At 42.3% G+C, this 18,470-nt stretch overlaps 1 protein-coding gene across 3 annotated transcripts in view; it reads left to right on the forward strand.

Annotated features, from left to right (window-relative positions):
• Nucleotides 1-18,238, forward strand: part of LOC124045638 (coiled-coil domain-containing protein 71-like) — a 29,399-nt gene extending 11,161 nt beyond the window's left edge. The window contains exons 2-3 of one of the 3 annotated variants that reach the window (XM_046365087.1): nt 5,785-5,943; nt 15,661-18,238. In XM_046365087.1, the coding sequence (XP_046221043.1) occupies nt 15,688-16,740 (1,053 nt within the window). In that variant the 5' untranslated portion in view covers nt 5,785-5,943; nt 15,661-15,687 and the 3' untranslated portion in view covers nt 16,741-18,238. The remainder of the gene's footprint in view (nt 1-5,784; nt 5,944-15,660) is intronic. The other 2 variants (XM_046365086.1, XM_046365085.1) reach the window with 2 other exon arrangements.
• Nucleotides 18,239-18,470: the final 232 nt, after the last annotated feature.

Raw genomic sequence — 18,470 nt, forward strand, 5'->3', positions numbered from 1 at the left:
TTGTGCAAGTTCTCCCACTTAAAAAGATGAGAGGCCTGTTATTTTCATAGGTACACTTCAACTATGACAGAAAAAAAATACAGATTCACTGTAGGATTTAATGAATTTATTTGCAAATTATGGTGTAAAATAAGTATTTGGTCACCTACAAGCACGATTTCTGGCTCTCACAGACCTGTAACTTCTTCTTTAAGAGGCTCCTCTGTCCTCCACTCGTTACCTGTGTTAATGGCGCCTGTTTGAACTTGTTATCAGTATAAAAGACACCTGTCCCCAACCTCAGTCACACTCCAAACTCTACTATGGCCAAGACCAATGAGCTGTCAAAGGACACCAGAAACCAGGCTGGGAAGACTGAATCTGCAATAGGTAAGCAGCTTGGTTTGAAGAAATCAACTGTGGGAGCAATTATTAGGAAATGGAAGACATACAAGACCACTGATCTTCTCCCTCGATCTGGGGCTCCACGCAAGATCTCACTCGGTGGGGTGAAAATGATCACAAGAACGGTGAGCAAAAATCACAGAACCACACGGGAGGACTTAGTGAATGACCTGCAGAGAGCTGGGACCAAATTAACAAAGCCTACCATCAATAACACACTACGCCACCAGGGACTCAAATCCTGAAGTGCCAGACGTGTCCCCCTGCTTAAGCCAGTACATGTCCAGGCCCGTCTGAAGTTTGCTAGAGAGCATTTGGATGATCCAGAAGAAGATTGGGAGAATGTCATATGGTCAGATGAAACCAAAATATAACTTTTTGGTAAAAACTCTACTCGTCGTGTTTGGAGGACAAAGAATGCTGAGTTGCATCCAAAGAACACCATACCTACTGTGAAGCATGGGGGTGGAAACCTCATGCTTTGGGGCTGTTTTTCTGCAAAGGGACCAGGATGACTGATCCGTGTAAAGGAAAGAATGAATGGGGCCATGTATCGTGAGATTTTGAGTGAAAACCTCCTTCCATCAGCAAGGGCATTGAAGATTAAACGTGGCTGGGTCTTTCAGCATGACAATGATCCCAAACACACCGCCTGGGCAACGGAGTGGCTTCGTAAGAAGCATTTCAAGGTCCTGGAGTGGACTAGCCAGTCTCCAGATCTCAACCCCATAGAAAATCTTTGGAGGGATTTGAAAGTCCGTGTTGCCCAGCAACAGCCCCAAAACATCACTGCTCTAGAGGAGATCTGCATGGAGGAATGGGCCAAAATACCAGTAACAGTGTGTGAAGACTTACAGAAAACGTTTGACCTCTGTCATTGCCAACAAAGGGTATATAACAAAGTATTGAGAATTGTTATTGACCAAATACTTATTTTCCACCATAATCTGCAAATAAATTCATTAAAAATCCTACAATGTGATTTTACTTTTTCCCTCATTTTGTATGTTATAGTTGAAGTGTACCTATGATACAACATTATAGGCCTCATCTTTTTAAGTGGGAGAACTTGCACAATTGGTGGCTGACTAAATACTTTTCTGCCCCTGTGTGTGATGTTATATCTTTTTTTTTTTTGTCCGGGATGAAACTAATCCATTGTGGAGGCCAAGCATACATTGTCTTTTAGTCTAGATCTGAAAATCTAGTTGGTGGCAACATATGGAGGGTGTGATGCAATTGTGGTGCCTCCGGAGGCATGCAGATGCCAAATTCAGCTCTGTAAAGCATCGCCATGCGGATCCCATATGTTGTAACCATGCAGAGGGCTTTGTATAGCTCCACATCATTGGTAGGTGGGTGCGATACATAAACTCACTTCCTTGACAACTGCTCCGCAATGTGCAAGAAGTATGATTTCCCTGACTTCTGCAGAGGCCGTATCACCGTAAATTCTGTATAGACAATGCAGACATCAGATTGACAATGCTGCGCCCAGATGCACAAAGCACCAATTGCTCCAGAATGCGCGCTCTCCTGCCAATGTGTGCATTTATTGTTTCTCAACGTAAATGGTTAGTGTATCTCACCATTACATAGTGTATTCAGACCCCATAACCTTTTTCACAATGTTACGTTACAGCTTATTTCTAAAATTGAGTTAATTGTTTATTTTCCTCAAACTAAAAACAGGTGTTTAGAAATAGTTGCAAGTGTATTTTGTGATTGAAAAAAATCACATTAACATAAGTATTCAGACTCTTTACGCAGTACTTTGTTGAAGCACCTTTGGCAGTGATAGGAGCCTCCAGTCTTGGGTGTGATGCTACAAGCTTGGTACACGTATTTGAGGAGTTTGTCCTATTCTTCTCTGCAGATCCTCTCAAGCTCTCCAGTTGGATGGGCAATGTTGCTGCACAGTTATTTTCAGGTCTCAAGATGTTCAATCGGGTTCAAGTCCAGGCTCTGGCTGGGCCACTCTACGGACATTCAGAGACTTGTCCCGTAGCCACTCCTACATTATCTTGGCTGTGTGCTTAGGGTTGTTGTCCCGTTGGAAGGTGAACCTTTGCCCCAGTCTGAGAACATGCTCCAGAGTGCTCAGGACTTCAAGGATCTACATACATTTATATGTAGGCATATAAATGTGCTCTGTTCATCTTACCCTCAATCCTGACTAATCTCCTAGTCCCTGCTGATGTAAAACATCCCCACAGCGTGATGCTACCACCACCATGCTTCACCATAGTGATGGTGCCAGGTTTCCTCCAGATTTGATGCTTGGCATTCAGGCCCATCGGGTCCTTGGTCACTTCCCTGATCAAGGCCATTCTCCCCCCCGTTTGACCGGGCGGGCCAGCTCTAGGAAGAGTCATGGTGGTTCAAAATGTCTTCCATTTAAGAAAGATGGAGGCAATTGTGTTCTTGGAACTTAAATGCTGCAAATGTTTTTTAGTACCCTTCCACAGATCTGTGCCTCAACACAATCCTGTCTCGGGGGTCTACAGACTGTTCCTTTGACCTCATGGCATGATATTTTTTTCTCTGACATGCACTGTCAACTGTGGGTCCTTCTTATATAGACCTGTGTGTGTGTGTGTGCCTTTTTTTTTCAAATCAAGTCCAATCAATTGAATTTACGACAGGTGTACTCCAACGAAGTTGTAGAAACATCTCAAGGATGATTAATGGAAACGAGATGCACCGGAGCTCAATTTCGAGTCTCATAGCAAAGTGTCTGAATATGTATGTAAATAAAGTGTTTGTTTTATTTGTAATAAATCTGTGAAACTTATTTTCACTTTATCCATTATGGGTTTTTGTGTGTTTTATTCTAAAATATTAAATAAAACAAAGGTGGAAGAGGTTAAGTGGTCTGAATATTTTCCAAAATTTATTGTATATTATCAGTACATTTGCCGTTAATTCCTGGTAATTTCTAATCTACAATGTTTGGTAATGGGAATTTCTGTTAATGCATTCAATATTATTCCTTTTACCGTTGTTGGAATGGACACATTGTTTGCAGAGTGCACAACCTATGCAAAACTTGTGAGAAACAAGTTTTAGTTTATTTCAATCCATTTGAGTTTTGTCAATTCAGTTTAGTTCTTGTTTTTTGTTTGGAGGTGCTATTGTCAATGTTTTAAGGACCCACCTGATTTACATTTTGAAGTAGGCTTCCTGGCATGTGTTCAAATGTAGGCATATAAATGTTCCAATTTGGATCTGATAGTATTTCTGATTTGGCTTAAAACACCTCCAATGACCTTCGAAGCTTCTCAAAGTAATGGTTTTCTTCACCTCTAACAGCAAGCACATTTAAGTCTTATTTTTTACATCACATTGAGGAACTGTCATTCTCAATGATATGAAAAATATTTCTAGCTCTCTCTCCCTTTTTGATAACCACTCGGCGTGAAAGGGAAAAATATCATGCTCTGATCCAGTGGAAACGTCATAAAATAGGCCCGCCTGATTTACTTTTTTTGCAGGACTGAAGTGGGTTTCTTTACTCATTTTGGGTGCTGGTGCGGTTTTATATTTAAGTGCAGATGCTCCACAATATGTTTGAGCTAATATTCTATAGGAGGAACAGGAGCAAAAGCAGTAGAACATTGATCTGTCGGTGCTCTACTCCGGTTAGCTCTTGCCCAAGTCGAACACGGATTTCTTATCCTTTGCGCAAATAGCCAACAGCTGTGTCTGTCCCCAGCTCACTGGTGCAGGTAACTTGAGGGGTCCAGAAGATTTTATACAATGTTTCAAGTTCGTTGCAGACCGGCCATACATGACACATTGGCTATCTTAATTTTATCCGGGTTTTTTCTACTAGCAGGATAGTTTTTATTTGTTGGCTCTCATGACGTTGGCCTGGGGGTAGATTTATGACGGTCATAAATACCTCCCCCCCATTTTTCCCTCTCTACCCTACTGATGTTACATTTGCAAACCCTTGGTTTACAGAGATTCTGGGAACATCAGAAGGTGGGGGGAAACGAACAATACTCTGGTAATCTGACCAATTGAACATATGCGGTGGTATTTAATGAATATGTCAGTTCAGTTGTCGTCTGAGACATTCTCATCAATGATAAGATGACAAACTCTACAGTGGAAAGTCTACACATCAGAGTTATCGGATTCACATAGAATTCAATAGTTCAATTTAAATGTTTGAATATGAAATTATTCGTGATGGGATGAAATGTCACTTTAGCTTCTAAAATGTGAGATTTGGGTTTTCATAAAACAGGGTTCTGCTCAATCAGGGGGGGGCGAGAAGGGTTGGGTCAGGGTATCTAGCTCAGTCATTCCATTAGAAATAACACTAAATATTCACTTACCTTTGATCATCAGAAGGCACTCCCAGGAATCCCAGTTCGACAAATAAAATCCATAATTTATGTCCAAATAGCCACATGTTCTTAGCGTCTTCAGCCCAGTAATCCATCTTCATGAGGCGCAGGCACTTCATCCAGACAAACTCAAAGTTCTGTTACAGTCCTTTAGGAACATGTCAAACAATGTATGGAATCAATCGTTAGGATGTTTTTAACAAAACATCAATGTTCCAACCGGAGAATTCCTTTGTCTGAAGAAAGCACAGGAACGAGAAGTACATCTGTCGGGAGCGCGCGTCATGAGACCAAGGCTCTCTGCCAGACCACTGACTCAAAGAGGTCTCATGAGCCCCTCCATTATAGTAGAAACCTCTATAGAAACTCTGTTCTGAAGACTTGACATCTAGTGGAAGCTGTAGGAAGTGCAACATTATCCATATCCAACTATCTGGTAGGCCAAGCTTTGAAAAACTACAATCCTCAGACGTCCCACTTCCTGGTTGGATTTCTCAGGTTTTCGCCTGCCATATGAGTTCTGTTATACTCGCAGACGTCATTCAAACAGAAAACACTGAAGTTTCTAAAACTATCAAATACTACTAATAATATGCATATTAGCATCTGGGACAGAGGAGGCAGTTAACTCTGGGCACACTATTCATCCAAAAGTGAAAATGCTGCCCCATATCCCAAGAGTTCATCTATATTTTTCATGGCTATCCATTTACCACGACAAACCGATGGTGGTGTGAAGACCACTCAATGAGCTGTATAAAGCAAACGAGAAAATGCTCATCCAGAGGCAGTGCTCCTAGTGGCTGGGGACTTTAATGCAGGGAAATTTAAAACGCTAGACCACCTTAATATGCCACACACACAGAGCTGTGTAAAGAGCTCTCACTCGACCTCCATTTGACAAATCTGACAATTATACAATCCTTACAATTCAAAGTTTACAATCCAAAGTAAAGCAGGAAGTAGCAGTGATTTGCTCAATATGGAAGTGGACAGATGCTAAGCCACAGGACTTTTTTTTCTTTTTTTCTCCCTGTTCCAGCAGAAACTGGAAGAGGTTCCCGGGGTTTATCCGATGGCATTGAGGAGTAGATCACATCAGTCACTGGCTTCATCAATAACGTTGTCCCCACAGTGACCGTAGGTACATGCCCCAACCAGAAGCCATGGATTACAGGCAACATCCACACCGAGCTAAAAGGTAGAGTTTTCAAGGAACGGGACGCTAACCCGAACGCATATGAAATCCCGCTTTGCCCTCAGACAAACCATCAAACAGGCAAAGCCGAAATACAGGACTAAGATTGAATCCTACTACACTGGCTCTGATGCTTGTTAGATGTGGCAGGGCATGCAAAGTATGTACTACAAAGTGAAGCCCAGCTGCGAGATGCCCAGTGATACAAGCTTACCAGAGGAGCTAAATGACTTCTATACATGCTTCAATGCAAGCAACACTGATTGCATGAGAGCACCAGCTGTCCCTGATTGATCACCCTCGCTGTAACCAATGTAAGTCCTCTTAAACAGGTCAACATTCGCAAGGCCGCAGGGCCAGATGGATGACCAGGACGTGTAATCCGAGCATGAGCTGACCAACTGGCAAGTGTCTTCACTGACATTTTCAACCTGTCCCTGGACGAGTTTGTAACATGGTTCAAGCAGACCACCGTAGTCCCTGTGCACAAGATCACTAAGGCAACCTGCCTAAATGACTGCAGACCCGTAGCACTCGTATGTATCCATGAAGTGCTTTGAAAGGCTTTTCATGGCTCACATCAACACCATCATCCCAGCAACCCTAGACCCACTCCAATTTTTATACCAACCCAACAGGTCCACAGATGATGCAATCTCTATTGCACTCCACACAGCCCTTTCCCACCTGGTCAAAAGGAACACCTCTGAGAATGCTATTCATTGACTACAGCTCAGCTTTCAACACCATAGTGCCCTCATAGCTCATTGCTAAGGACCCTGGGACTGAACACCTCCCTCTGCAACTGAATCTTGGACTTCCTGACAGGCTGTCCCCAGGTGGTAAGGGTAGGCAACAACACATCTGCCATGCTGATCCTCAACACGGGAGGCCCTTGGGTGCGTGCTTAGTCCCCTCCTGTACTCTCTGTTCACTCATGACTGTGTTGGCAAGCACGACTAACACCATTTGTTTGCAGACGACACAACGGTGGTAGGCCTGATGACTAACAACGATGGACTATAGGGAAGAGGTCAGCCACCTGGTAGTGTGGTGCCAGGACCACCTCTTCCGCGATGTGATCAAGACCGAGGAGATGATCATGGACTACAGGAGAATGAGGGCCAAGCACGTTCTGATTCTCATCGATGGGCCTGTAGTGGAGCAGGTTGAGAGCTTCAAGTTCTTTGGCGTCCACATCACCAACCAAATATCATGTTCCAAACACACCAAGACAGTCGTGAAGAGCACATGACACCGCCTTTTCCCCCTTAGGAGACTGAAAAGATTTGACATGGGTCTTGAGATCCTCAAAAGACTCTACAGCTGCGCTATCGAGAGCATCCTGACTGGTTGCAGCACTGCCTGGTATGGCAACTGCTCGGCCTCCGACCGCAAGCTAAATACAGAGGTAGTGTGCACGGCCCAGTGCATCACTGGGGCCAAGCTTCCTGCCATCCAGGACCTCTATACCAGGCGGTGTCAGAGGAAGGCAGACATCAGCCACCTAGTCATAAACTTCTCTAATGCAGGGCAAACGGTACCGGCTTGCCAGGTCTAAGTCCAAGAGGCTTCTCAACAGCTTCTACCCCCAAGACATAAGACTCCTGAACATCTAATCAAATGGCTACCCAGACTATTTGCATTGCCACCTCCGCCCCCCTTATGCTGCTACTCACTATGTATGCACAGTCATTTTAGCTCTACCTACATGTACATATTACGTTGACTACCCTGTGCCCCTGCACATGAACCCTTCTATATAGCCTCGCTACTGTTATTTTACTGCTGCTCTTTTCATTCTTTTTTACTTTTTCCTTAACTGGTTGGTTAAGGGCGTGTAAGTAAGCAGTTCACTAAGGTGTTGTATTTGGCGCATGTGACAAATGGAATTTGAAGAGCGTGCAAAGGGTGGCTACATTAACAAATAAAAATTAATTTTTAGATTCTTCAAACTTTTTTTGGTTACATGATTCCATATGTTATGTCTTCTACAATGTAAAAGAACATTTTAAAAAAGAACCTTGACTGAGTAGGTGTCAACTTTTGACTCGTTATATATAGCTCAAAAGGAAAATGTAATGTAGACTGCTTTTTCATTGTTAAAATAGGCCCCCCAAAAATCTCATTAACTCAAGTCATCGAATACTAACGTCTGTTCGCATATTCAAATAACCGCGTCGATCTCTAATTGGTGCCGTGCTTCTGAGGCACTTTGCTTTTCTTTTTTTATTTACAGCATTATCCACAGGCGTTTCAGGTAGAAAATCCTAGGAAATGTTTTGTAATTGACACAAGCTGCCTCCAATTAATCAATCAACTTATGGTTGTGTGTTTTGTGGGGGGATGGCCTGAGCCAGGGGAAGCGTATGTCTGCGACTCTTAGAGCTACCCCCCTACTTTGTGCAATTTCCGCCTGAAGACATACCCAAATCTAATCAAATTTTGGCCCTTAGGCACAACCATGATGAACACTTGTGGCAGGAGCAGAAGGAACAGGGCTTGGTGCAGTGGTGCTGTAGCCAGCAAGCTCCTTGATGAGCTGCTCTCTGAAGGCTTTCTGTGAGAGGAAGGGCTTTCTAGTCGGAGTCAGTGCCACTGTGGAATCATTTTCAGTTAGAATAGTTTCACATATGAGCCCTGTATCAACAGGTATAAAAAAAACATTTTATATATAGTACAGGGAACAAAGTGCTGTTCTATTTCACTTTGGCCATTGTTGTGGACCTGCCTCAAATGGGTTATTTCATGTGGGCGTGGGGTGGAGCAGCAGCTGGTAGACCATGCTCCCTCTAATGTAGACTGATTGGAGGAAGCATGCTGGCTGTGTTGAGATGTATGGGTTTACATTCTACACCATACCGTGTGTGTAGACAGACGCTATGGTCGTTCTCATACAAACAAACAGACCCTCACTCACAATGACTAGCTAATGTGTACCTTACCCATTTCATTACATCTTTATATATTGCAAATAAAATGTAAACAATCACAAGTAATATTTTATATTAATTTCAAACAACGGCATTAGCATGAGAGCAACTTACCAGTCCAAAACAATGATCTCAGTTTCAGAATCAAAGCTATGGGAGCTAATGGAGTCTTCAAAAAGCAGATCTGTCTCACTTCCACGATCAATTTCCTCTAAAATTGTTTCTACATTCGTATATCTAGTCTTAGAATTAGCTTTCTTTGACTTATTCGCCATGATGTTGGATAAATAAACAGCTGAAGATGCAAGTCACAGAAATACTGCAGTGCGTAATAAGCTTTGCTCCTTCACGGTTGAATTGGCAATGGCGAAAGAACGGTCCTCAATGGAAAGGTTTGTCTTACAACAAAGAACCATGGGATATTGCCGTTTTACCTTTGCTCATTGGCTATCTACCCAGCTAGATTTCATGACTATCAGTGGTCATTGGGTTAAAATACAGTCAATCAACGAGACAGTGGTCATATAATTGGTGCAAAATGGGCTCGTCAATTGTTGTCTTCCAATCGTTTTTTTCCGGGTCAATTACGTCCCGCAAAATTACCCATCAGGTTTGGTTGTGTTACAAACAGTTGATTGCAAGGAAACCAAACATGACTGGATAAAGTCAGGGAAAGTCTGTCTATTTACGTTGGATGTTAGGTCGAAAAATTGAATGACACGAAATTCAACGAGATAAGCGTTCACAAAATGTTTTGTTAGGCTATAAAAAATGGATTTAACCGAACAAAAGACAATTAATTGTGTAACAATGAGCCTTGGGATTGCAACCAGAGCAAGATCTTCAAAGGTAAACTATTTATTTCAATGCAGTTTGTGATTTTGTTACGCAAGTGCTGGTTGAATAAGTAGTTTGATATGGGGGTCTGTGCTCAGATAATCGCAGTGTATTCTTTCGCAATTAATACTTTTTTAAATATGACAATGCAGTTGGATTAGCAAGATTCTAGGCTTTTGAAGCATGTGAGACACTTGTATTTTCAGGAATGTTTAATATGATTATTTGTGGCGAACACCGTATGTTGTCGAATTCAAACCCGTATCCGGGATGGGTAGTTCAGTTAAAGGTATGCAAATGTACTTTTGGCAGAAAATATTACTCAGATCATGTACAAAGCAGTAGAAGTCTACTATGTAGATAAGGTTAATGTTTTGGATGATCTGTCCTTATTGTCTACAGCTGGATACCTATATACCAAAGCAGGAAGGTCTCCATTGAAAGGCCACTACACATGACCATCTAGATAACATGAGGTTAATGTCCCGAGGGTCTAGCCTTATCCTCTAAAGGTGGACAGCCATTCTCACCCATTTTGTATAGCAGGAAACGCCAATACACAACACAAGGTTCAAATATGAAAAACTAAAACAAGGATGAAGTGACTGTAGTTATAGTACTCCTCATTGTGAATAAGAAAAAATGCAACACCAGTGTGTAGCTCACATATGACACAAACAGTAACTAGATGACATGAGTGCACATTTTCCCAAACTACATTTACTGTAGGGTGCCACGCATGATGGCATCCTGGAAAGACACTTGACCTGCTGGTGTGAGGATGTAGTCCTTGAGGTTGTTGCACACAATTGTTTTCCCTCTATGCTGACATGTTTCTTAGGTCTGGGAAGCTGGTGTCCCCTTGTATCACTCTCCTGGAAGCAGGTCCACAGTGGGTGTGGACTGGATCTTCCCTGTTGATGAATCTGTGTTGTCAGTCTGGTCTACATTAGTTGTGGAGGGCCACGCAGGCCTTCACAATGGTCTCTGCTTTCTCCGGGGGCTTGTCCCAGGATCCTCCATCTTGCAGCAAGGATCCCAAAGCAGTTCTGAAATTCTTTTGGATTTTGAGTGGCGGTAGTTGATCTTCTCGGCATCAAGGCCAGATGAAACCTTGAATAAAATAAGTGTTTCCATAGCCTTCATGTTCCTGTACAATACTATCATTTGTGTACTGTAACAACTGTGTAGCCTATGCTTTGGACATAGGCCCCCATCCTCTTATTGGGATGCCAGATCACTTTTATGCGAAGCATATCAACATCTATTGGTATAATTTGTGTGTGTATAGTGACATGTATTTAGCGTATCCTACCTGGATACCTCAAGTCCTTTTTTTTTCTCCACCTGACCTAGAGTTCCTTACAATCAAATGCTCCATTATCTACTAAGAGAATCCTCTTCGACTATAACCACAGCAGTGTGTATCTCCCCCCCGGCCCTGGAAGAACTTCAATGGACTTTATGTAAACTGGAAACCACATCCTGGGGCTGCATTTATTGTAGCTGGGGATTTTAACAAAGCTAATCTAATGATAACACTTCCTAAATGATGTCAGCATGTGCGACCCGGGCTGGCAGCATTCTGGATCATTGCTACTCTAACTTCCGCGACGCATACAAAGCTCGTCCTCCTTTCGGCAAATCTGACCGACTCCATTTTTTTGTTGTTCCCTGCCTATAGACAGAAACTAAAACAGGAAACGTCCGTAGTCGGACCCGCGTTGAACAGACCTGAGCAATCTGATTCCACCCTTCAAGATTGCTTCAATCACGTGGATATGTTCCGGATAGCCTCAGACAATAACATTGATGTATTGAGTTTATTAGCAAGTGCATTTGTGATGTTGTACCCACGGTGACTATTAAAACCGTTCCCCAACCAGAAACTCTGGATTGATGGCAGCATTCACTCTAAACTGAAAGTGCGAACCACTGCTTTTAAATCATGGCAAGGCGACCGTAAACATGACCGAATACAGTGTAGCTATTCCCTCTGCGGCAATCAAACAAGCTAAGCGTCAGTATAGAGACAGTCAGAATTCAACGGCTCAGATGTATGTGGCAGGGTCTACATTCAATCACGGATTACAAAAAGAAAACCAGGGCCATCGCAGATACCGTCTTGCTCCCAGAAGAACTAAACAACTTCCTTGCTCGCTTTGAGGACAATACAGTGCCACTGACATGGCCCGCTACCATAACCTGCGGGCTCTCATTCACCACAGCCAACATGAGTAAAACATTTTAAACGTGTTAACCCTCGCAGGCTGCCGGCCCAGAAGGCATCCCTAGCCACGTCCTCAGAGCATGCGTAGACCAGCTGGCTGGTCACCGCCACCCTATCAATCAGACTGATTGATTTATAAAGGCCTTCTTACATCAACAGATGTCACAAAATGCTGTACAGAAACTCAGCCTACAATGCCAGAACCTAGGAAGAAACTTAGAAGAACCAGGATGAGGGTTTGTTATGGGATTTTTGATCAATAATGACTTGTATATACATTTCAATCAGGACTGACTAATCAGAATACTATTATATTACTGTATATGTATGAATTTTCTTTATAATCCTAGTACTGAATATGTGTGTAAATATAATCAAGAATTAGAACAATGACTGTCTGTTCCTTGGTAGAAATGAATGAACTTATAGCCAGACTGGCTAGAATGCGTATCTACACAGGCAGACCTTGGTTCTATTCATAAATTATTTTAATAGGGAGAGATGATGTGAGAACCATACAGCCATTATACTGGAGCGGAGATGAGACGGGCTAGTACTAAAACTAATGATGTCATTTTCAGTTTATAACCTGTGGTAAAATGTATAATGGGCAGTACTCTCGAGAATAAAAGCTGCTGATTGACTTTAAGACTGGTCTCTGCATTTTATACAAATAAGATTCATACAGATTCTTATGAATTGACAGTGATTCATTTTAATTGGGCATTAAAACAGAGGAATATAATTCCTGTAACGGGTGGCCAGTCCTCTTCTGGCTTTGCCAGGTGGAGATTATAACAGAACATTGCCAAAATGTTCTTAGATGACCAGCAGGGTCCAATAATAATCAGTGGTTGTCGCGGGTGCAACAGGGCAGCAGCTCAGTAGTAAATGTCAGTTGGCTTTTCATAGCCGATCATTCAGAGTATCTACTGCTTTCTCAGAGTTGAAAACAGCAGGTCTGGGACAGGTAGCACGTCCGGTGAACAGGTGACACCCTAGACCCACTCCAATTTGCTTACCGCCTCAATAGGTCCACAGAAGATGTAATCACACTGCCCTAACCCATCTGGAGAAGAGGAATACCTATATAAGAATGCTGTTAATCGATTACAGCTCAGCATTTAACACCATAGTGCCCTCAACTTGTCATCAAGCTCTAGACCTTTGGTCTCGACCCCGCCCTGTGCAATTGGGTACTGGACTTTCTGACGGGCTGCCCCCAGGTGGTGAGGCTAGGTAACAACCTCTCCACCCCGCTAATCCTCAACACTGGGGCCCCACAAGGGTGTGTTCTCAGCCCTCTCCTGTACTCCCTGTTCACCCATGACTACGTGGCCATGCACGCCTCCAACTCAGTCATCAAGTTTGCAGATGACACTACAGATTACCAACTACGATGGGATGGCCTACAGGAAGGGGGAGAGGGCCCTTGGAGTGTGGTGTTAGGAAAACAACCTCGCACTCAACGTCAACATCACAAAGGAGATGATCGTGGACTTCAGGACACAGCAGAGGGAGCACCCCCCTATCCACATCGACGGGACCGTATTGGAGAAGGTGGAAAGCTTCCTCAGTGTACACGTCACACAAACTGAAATGGTCCACCCAGACAGTGTGGGGAAGAAAGCGCAACGGCACCTTTTCAACCTCCAGGAGGCTGGAGAAATTTGGCTTGTCACCAAAAACACTCCCAAACTTTTACAGATGCACAATCGAGAGCATTCTGTCAGGCTGTATCACCGCCTGGTATGGCAACTGCTACACCCACGGCAACTGCTTCACCCACAACCGTAAGGCTCACCAGAGGGTAGTGAGATCTGCACAAAGCATCACTGGGGGAAAACTACTTGCCACCCGACGTCACAGGAAGGCCGAAGAGATCATCAAGGACATCAACCACCTGAACCACTGCTTGTTCACCCCGCTATCATCCAGAAGGCACGGTCAGCACAGGTGCAACAAAGCTGGGACCGAGAGACTGAAAAACGGCGATCTCAAGGCCATCATACTGTTAAACAGCCATCACTAACATAGTATGTAAAATCTCTAGCCGCTTCAATAATAAAAAATTGGATGTAATAAATGTATTACTAGTCACTTAAAACAGTGCCACTTTGTTTACATTACTCATCTCATATGTGTATATACTGTACTCTCCATCTTGCCTATGCCGCTCGGCCATCGCTCATCCATATATTTTTATGTTCGTATTCATTCCTTTACACGTGTGTGTGTGTGTGTGTGTGGTAGTTCTACTGCACGGTCGGAACTAGAAGCACAAGCAGTTCGCTACACTCACATTAACATATGCTAACCATGTGTATGTGACCAATAAAATTTGATTTGAACATGTCGTTCCTCGTCAATGCTTCGCATAGGTTGAACAAGAGACATTTGTTCTTTATTATCCCCCATCGTTGTCATGTAACGAACTTGCCATTTTCTCAGTCCCTTTTTCTCCATACTCCTGAGTAGTAATAGCAGTTCAAGTTCTTCCTGTTCAATCTCTAGCAAGTCCAAAAAATACATTTTTCTTCTGTTGCTAAACAGTGTCGTAAAGCGTTGAACACCAGTCTAGCCTGACATGTGGCTAGTATTTTGTAAACGGGCATATACTTTAACTCTTGATCCGGAAGTTCAAATGTTTTCCGCGGTTTGTCAAAGATGCCTTGGCCCCTCTTGCTTGGTTAGCTACTCTGGCTCCCAAGCTCCCTAGTGGATATAGGATATACACTACACAAGGTGGACTTCACCTCTGAGTGGAATGCAACAAAGAGTCTGCTGCCCCCAAAATACTAGCTCTACTCATGTGCACACACGTAGATCAATGGAGTGCAGCTTGTAGAAGCCTATTTAGAGGTAGTTCTGAGCCACTGTAAACTAGAGTTAACGCAAAGACTGGTTGTCTTTGGGATCAGCTAGCATGATGGCTGATCAAGGGCACTTCCAGTCTGAGCTAAATAAGCATTGGCTTGCTAACCTACTTAATGAATGACCTTTTCAATGGAAGCGGTCTGTACTGCAGCGGTATAGCTGCCGCACAAGACGCAAACTTGCAGCAAAGCAATGCAAAGTTATTCCTGTTTCTACATTCCGTTTTGAAATGGCGCATCCACTGTAAGTTGAATCAAAAGCTATCCTACTTTATGTGACAAAGGTCATACACCTGTTTTTGTGGCAGAGGAGACTGCCCATCAGATCTGAATGAAAACAATCGAGGGGCAAACTGTAATTCTCCAAATTTGACATTTTCTCAGATTAAATATGACAGGAATTTTGTTATGTCTTGTGCTTTTTGGAGCTAATTTGAATAAGAATGCTCGATCTGTAAAAATTAATTCCAGTTGGAATTGTCAATTTATAATTTGTCCAAGTCTATGGTGGAAATTGCCTCACTGAATTTTAGCTAATGTTAGTCACCCATGGTTGGTATATGTTTTGAATCTGTTTTAAAATAGGCAGCTCTTTAAAAAAAAATTTTTTTTACTGATGTAACAACACATTTTTCAGAGTTTGTAGGTCTCTCTCTCCAGCAAGATTATGAATACAGCTTTGTTTGTAGTCACTTTGGTGGTACGTTGATTGTTGGGTTAGCCTACTTGATAAAAAACCTTAAGCTGAGATTTCCCTTATCCAGGGTTTTGAATGTCAATGATTTACAGAAGTTGAGTATGAAGTCTACATTTTTATGACTGTTTATTCTCTTTTTGCCCACAGGGCTGATCTTGGACGCCAATATCACCAATGCTACAGATTACAGAACAGATGGTATATGCCATGAATTGTAAGGAAGCCACAGAGAAGGTTGTCCAGTCATGGTCACGTTTCAACTCCGCTGGCCAAACTACTCTACTGGAGACTCTGAAAGCGTTCAGTCCTATGTCAAAAGACCTTTTCGATACTGAGAAAGAACTGGCCACTTTTATTGAGGGACTCAAAGATGAAGGTCACAAGCCTACTGTACTTAAAAGCAAAGATGTTTATGGTTACAGGTCTTGTACTGCAGTACTGAGGCCTGTAATAAAGACACAGAGCACACTGGACATTGCTGTCTCAAAGGTTCAAAAGCCTGGCAAAAAGAAGGGTAGAAAATCCCATGGCAAGAAGACTGAAATCAACTATTCTTTGTTAAGTGCAGCAGCAAAAGTTGTCCTGAAGAATCAACCCACAATTATTTTGACAAATCTGTCAAAGGAATCTCTCAAACAGACTGTCCTCTCTCAACCACAGACCTTGGCTGTTGTGCCTGTTCAGATGCAGTCATACATAAGACTGACCAACATCACTGGACCCTCTACAGGCCACACAGCGAGACTGCAGTTCCACACAGGTGTATGGTCAGGAGAGGTGACTGTGCCCAACTCTCATCGACCACTATCTCTAACAGGTACCCAAGTACAGCCTTCGGAAGGTACCGGAAACTTAGCAAAATCAGTCACTTTGAGGAGAGTGAACTTTTTGCCCTGCCCAGTCAATATCATCGGAGTGCCTGCCATACTGCAAAACGACCGGGTTTTGAAGGAATGCAACGGAATGCCTTGCTGGAGGGACCAGAAAAGGAAAAGGACTGATGAGGCTGAAGACAAACTCTGTGTGAAGAGGCCCAGAAATGAGGTCTGGCTGGTCAAAGAGCAGTCTGAAGACCTTAGACTCAGTGAGAACAACCTGAGGTTCAAGGTGATCAAGGTTGATGACTCGATCACCGATGAGGAGGTGAGGAGGAAAGCCCAGAAGATACTGCGAGTTAACCTGTCACCGGTCATAGAGATTCAACCACTTATTGCCTACCCAATGTGACCGGCCGTAATATCTTTGGTTGCGTTTACACAGGCAGCCCAACTGTTTTTTTTTAATTGTTTTTTAAACCCAAATATTGACAAAGATCTGATCAGATTGGCCAAAAGACTAATAATTGCGGGGGGGAATATTTTTAATTGGTCTGTGTGAACAGCCTTAAAGTCCTTTTGTCCTCCATGTAAATTTCATCAGTTTGTTGCATCTCATCAAGGCAGTGCTTTGTCTTTTAGCTATACTCAGCTTGGGAGTATTGGGATTGTTTGGGAGGCTTTTTGGAGATTTGGAAAATCTTATTTCTTTGTTAAAATGTTTAGATAAGGGGACGCTGGGTTATTGCCTAAACATCCAAAAATATGGTTTAAAGTTTTTTGTTTACACTGCACATACTATAGACTGCCCCTTGACTGTTGAGTGATGGAATGGTGAAGTGTGAGGCACAATGGCTGTCCCCATGAGTTGTACCTGCAGTATATCCTTCTTTACATGTGTGTTTTTGGGACACTGAAATTTCATCTGTTTTATAAATGATACAAACATCTGATAATGAAGCCATGTCATGTATAACTATGCAGCATTCATTTGCTAGAATATTACAGATATTTTATATACATCACTTTTTAGTCATGTCATTTCTACTGTATGTTGGATTAAAGGGGCAATTGACATGGTGTGTTTTCCTGATGTGTTATAAATGTAGTTTTTTCTTTTTTGGACATGACAGTTAAGAGATCCTAGCTATATGTTAACATTTTATGGCTTTTATTCTCATTTGTACAAAGTTTTAAGGCATTTTATTCCATTATCTGCATTTAATATGTAGAAGAATTTACATGGCCTTATGAGTTTTCAGTGTTTTTAAAGCCTCTGGAGGAAAAGCTCTAGCCTATATTGTGTATTATCTGACATTTAGAACTATTCCTAAAGCATTTTCTAGCTTTGAAATTTGATATTTGGACCTTGTTTTTTTTCTGTAATTGGAGGAAGTATGCCAGTTGGTTTCTTTTATTCAAGTATCCAACTCTCCATTAGGTTCAACTGATTTGATTTATCCGTCCTTGACCTTTCCATTCTCAATCGAAGGCAGAGTAAAGCTTTTTTTTTTGCGTTGGGTTATATTTTACTTGCTTTGATTTTCATGTGCCAAATTTCTATTTTTGGTGCTTCTCAATTGCACTTTCTTTTTTTTTTCTCTTCTCCCCAACTGAGAATGTTGTTTCTGTTAGCTACATATTCTAAATCACACATTTACATTTACATTTAAGTCATTTAGCAGACGCTCTGAACAAAATGTCTGAGGCACTTTTAGGTTTGTGAAGAGGTAGAGATACATTTCATGTTCAATGTAGCTTAATTTATATCTATTTAAAAAACAACTTTTTTTTACTTTTTGTATGAACCACAATGATACTCTTAACAAAGACATCTGTTAACATGTTATGGTCATTGTGTGTTGGGAATTACTGTTGAACTGTAAAATAAAGCATTTTGACCACTTCTTTCTCTGGATTACCTGGCATTTACATTTTAATAATGGGTCATTATACTCATAACCATGTTTGTGATGACTAGTACCTTTTTATTTATTTTACCCCCAATTTCGTGATATCCAATTGGTAGTTAGTCTTGTCCCGTCGCTGCAACTCCCGTACAAAGGTCGAGAGCCATGCGTCCTCCGAAACACTACCCTGCCAAGCCGTATTGCTTCTTGACACACTGCTTGCTTAACCCAG

The sequence above is a fragment of the Oncorhynchus gorbuscha genome, linkage group LG10 (assembly GCF_021184085.1).
Source record: "Oncorhynchus gorbuscha isolate QuinsamMale2020 ecotype Even-year linkage group LG10, OgorEven_v1.0, whole genome shotgun sequence".
In the NCBI taxonomy this organism is placed as follows: domain Eukaryota; kingdom Metazoa; phylum Chordata; class Actinopteri; order Salmoniformes; family Salmonidae; genus Oncorhynchus; species Oncorhynchus gorbuscha.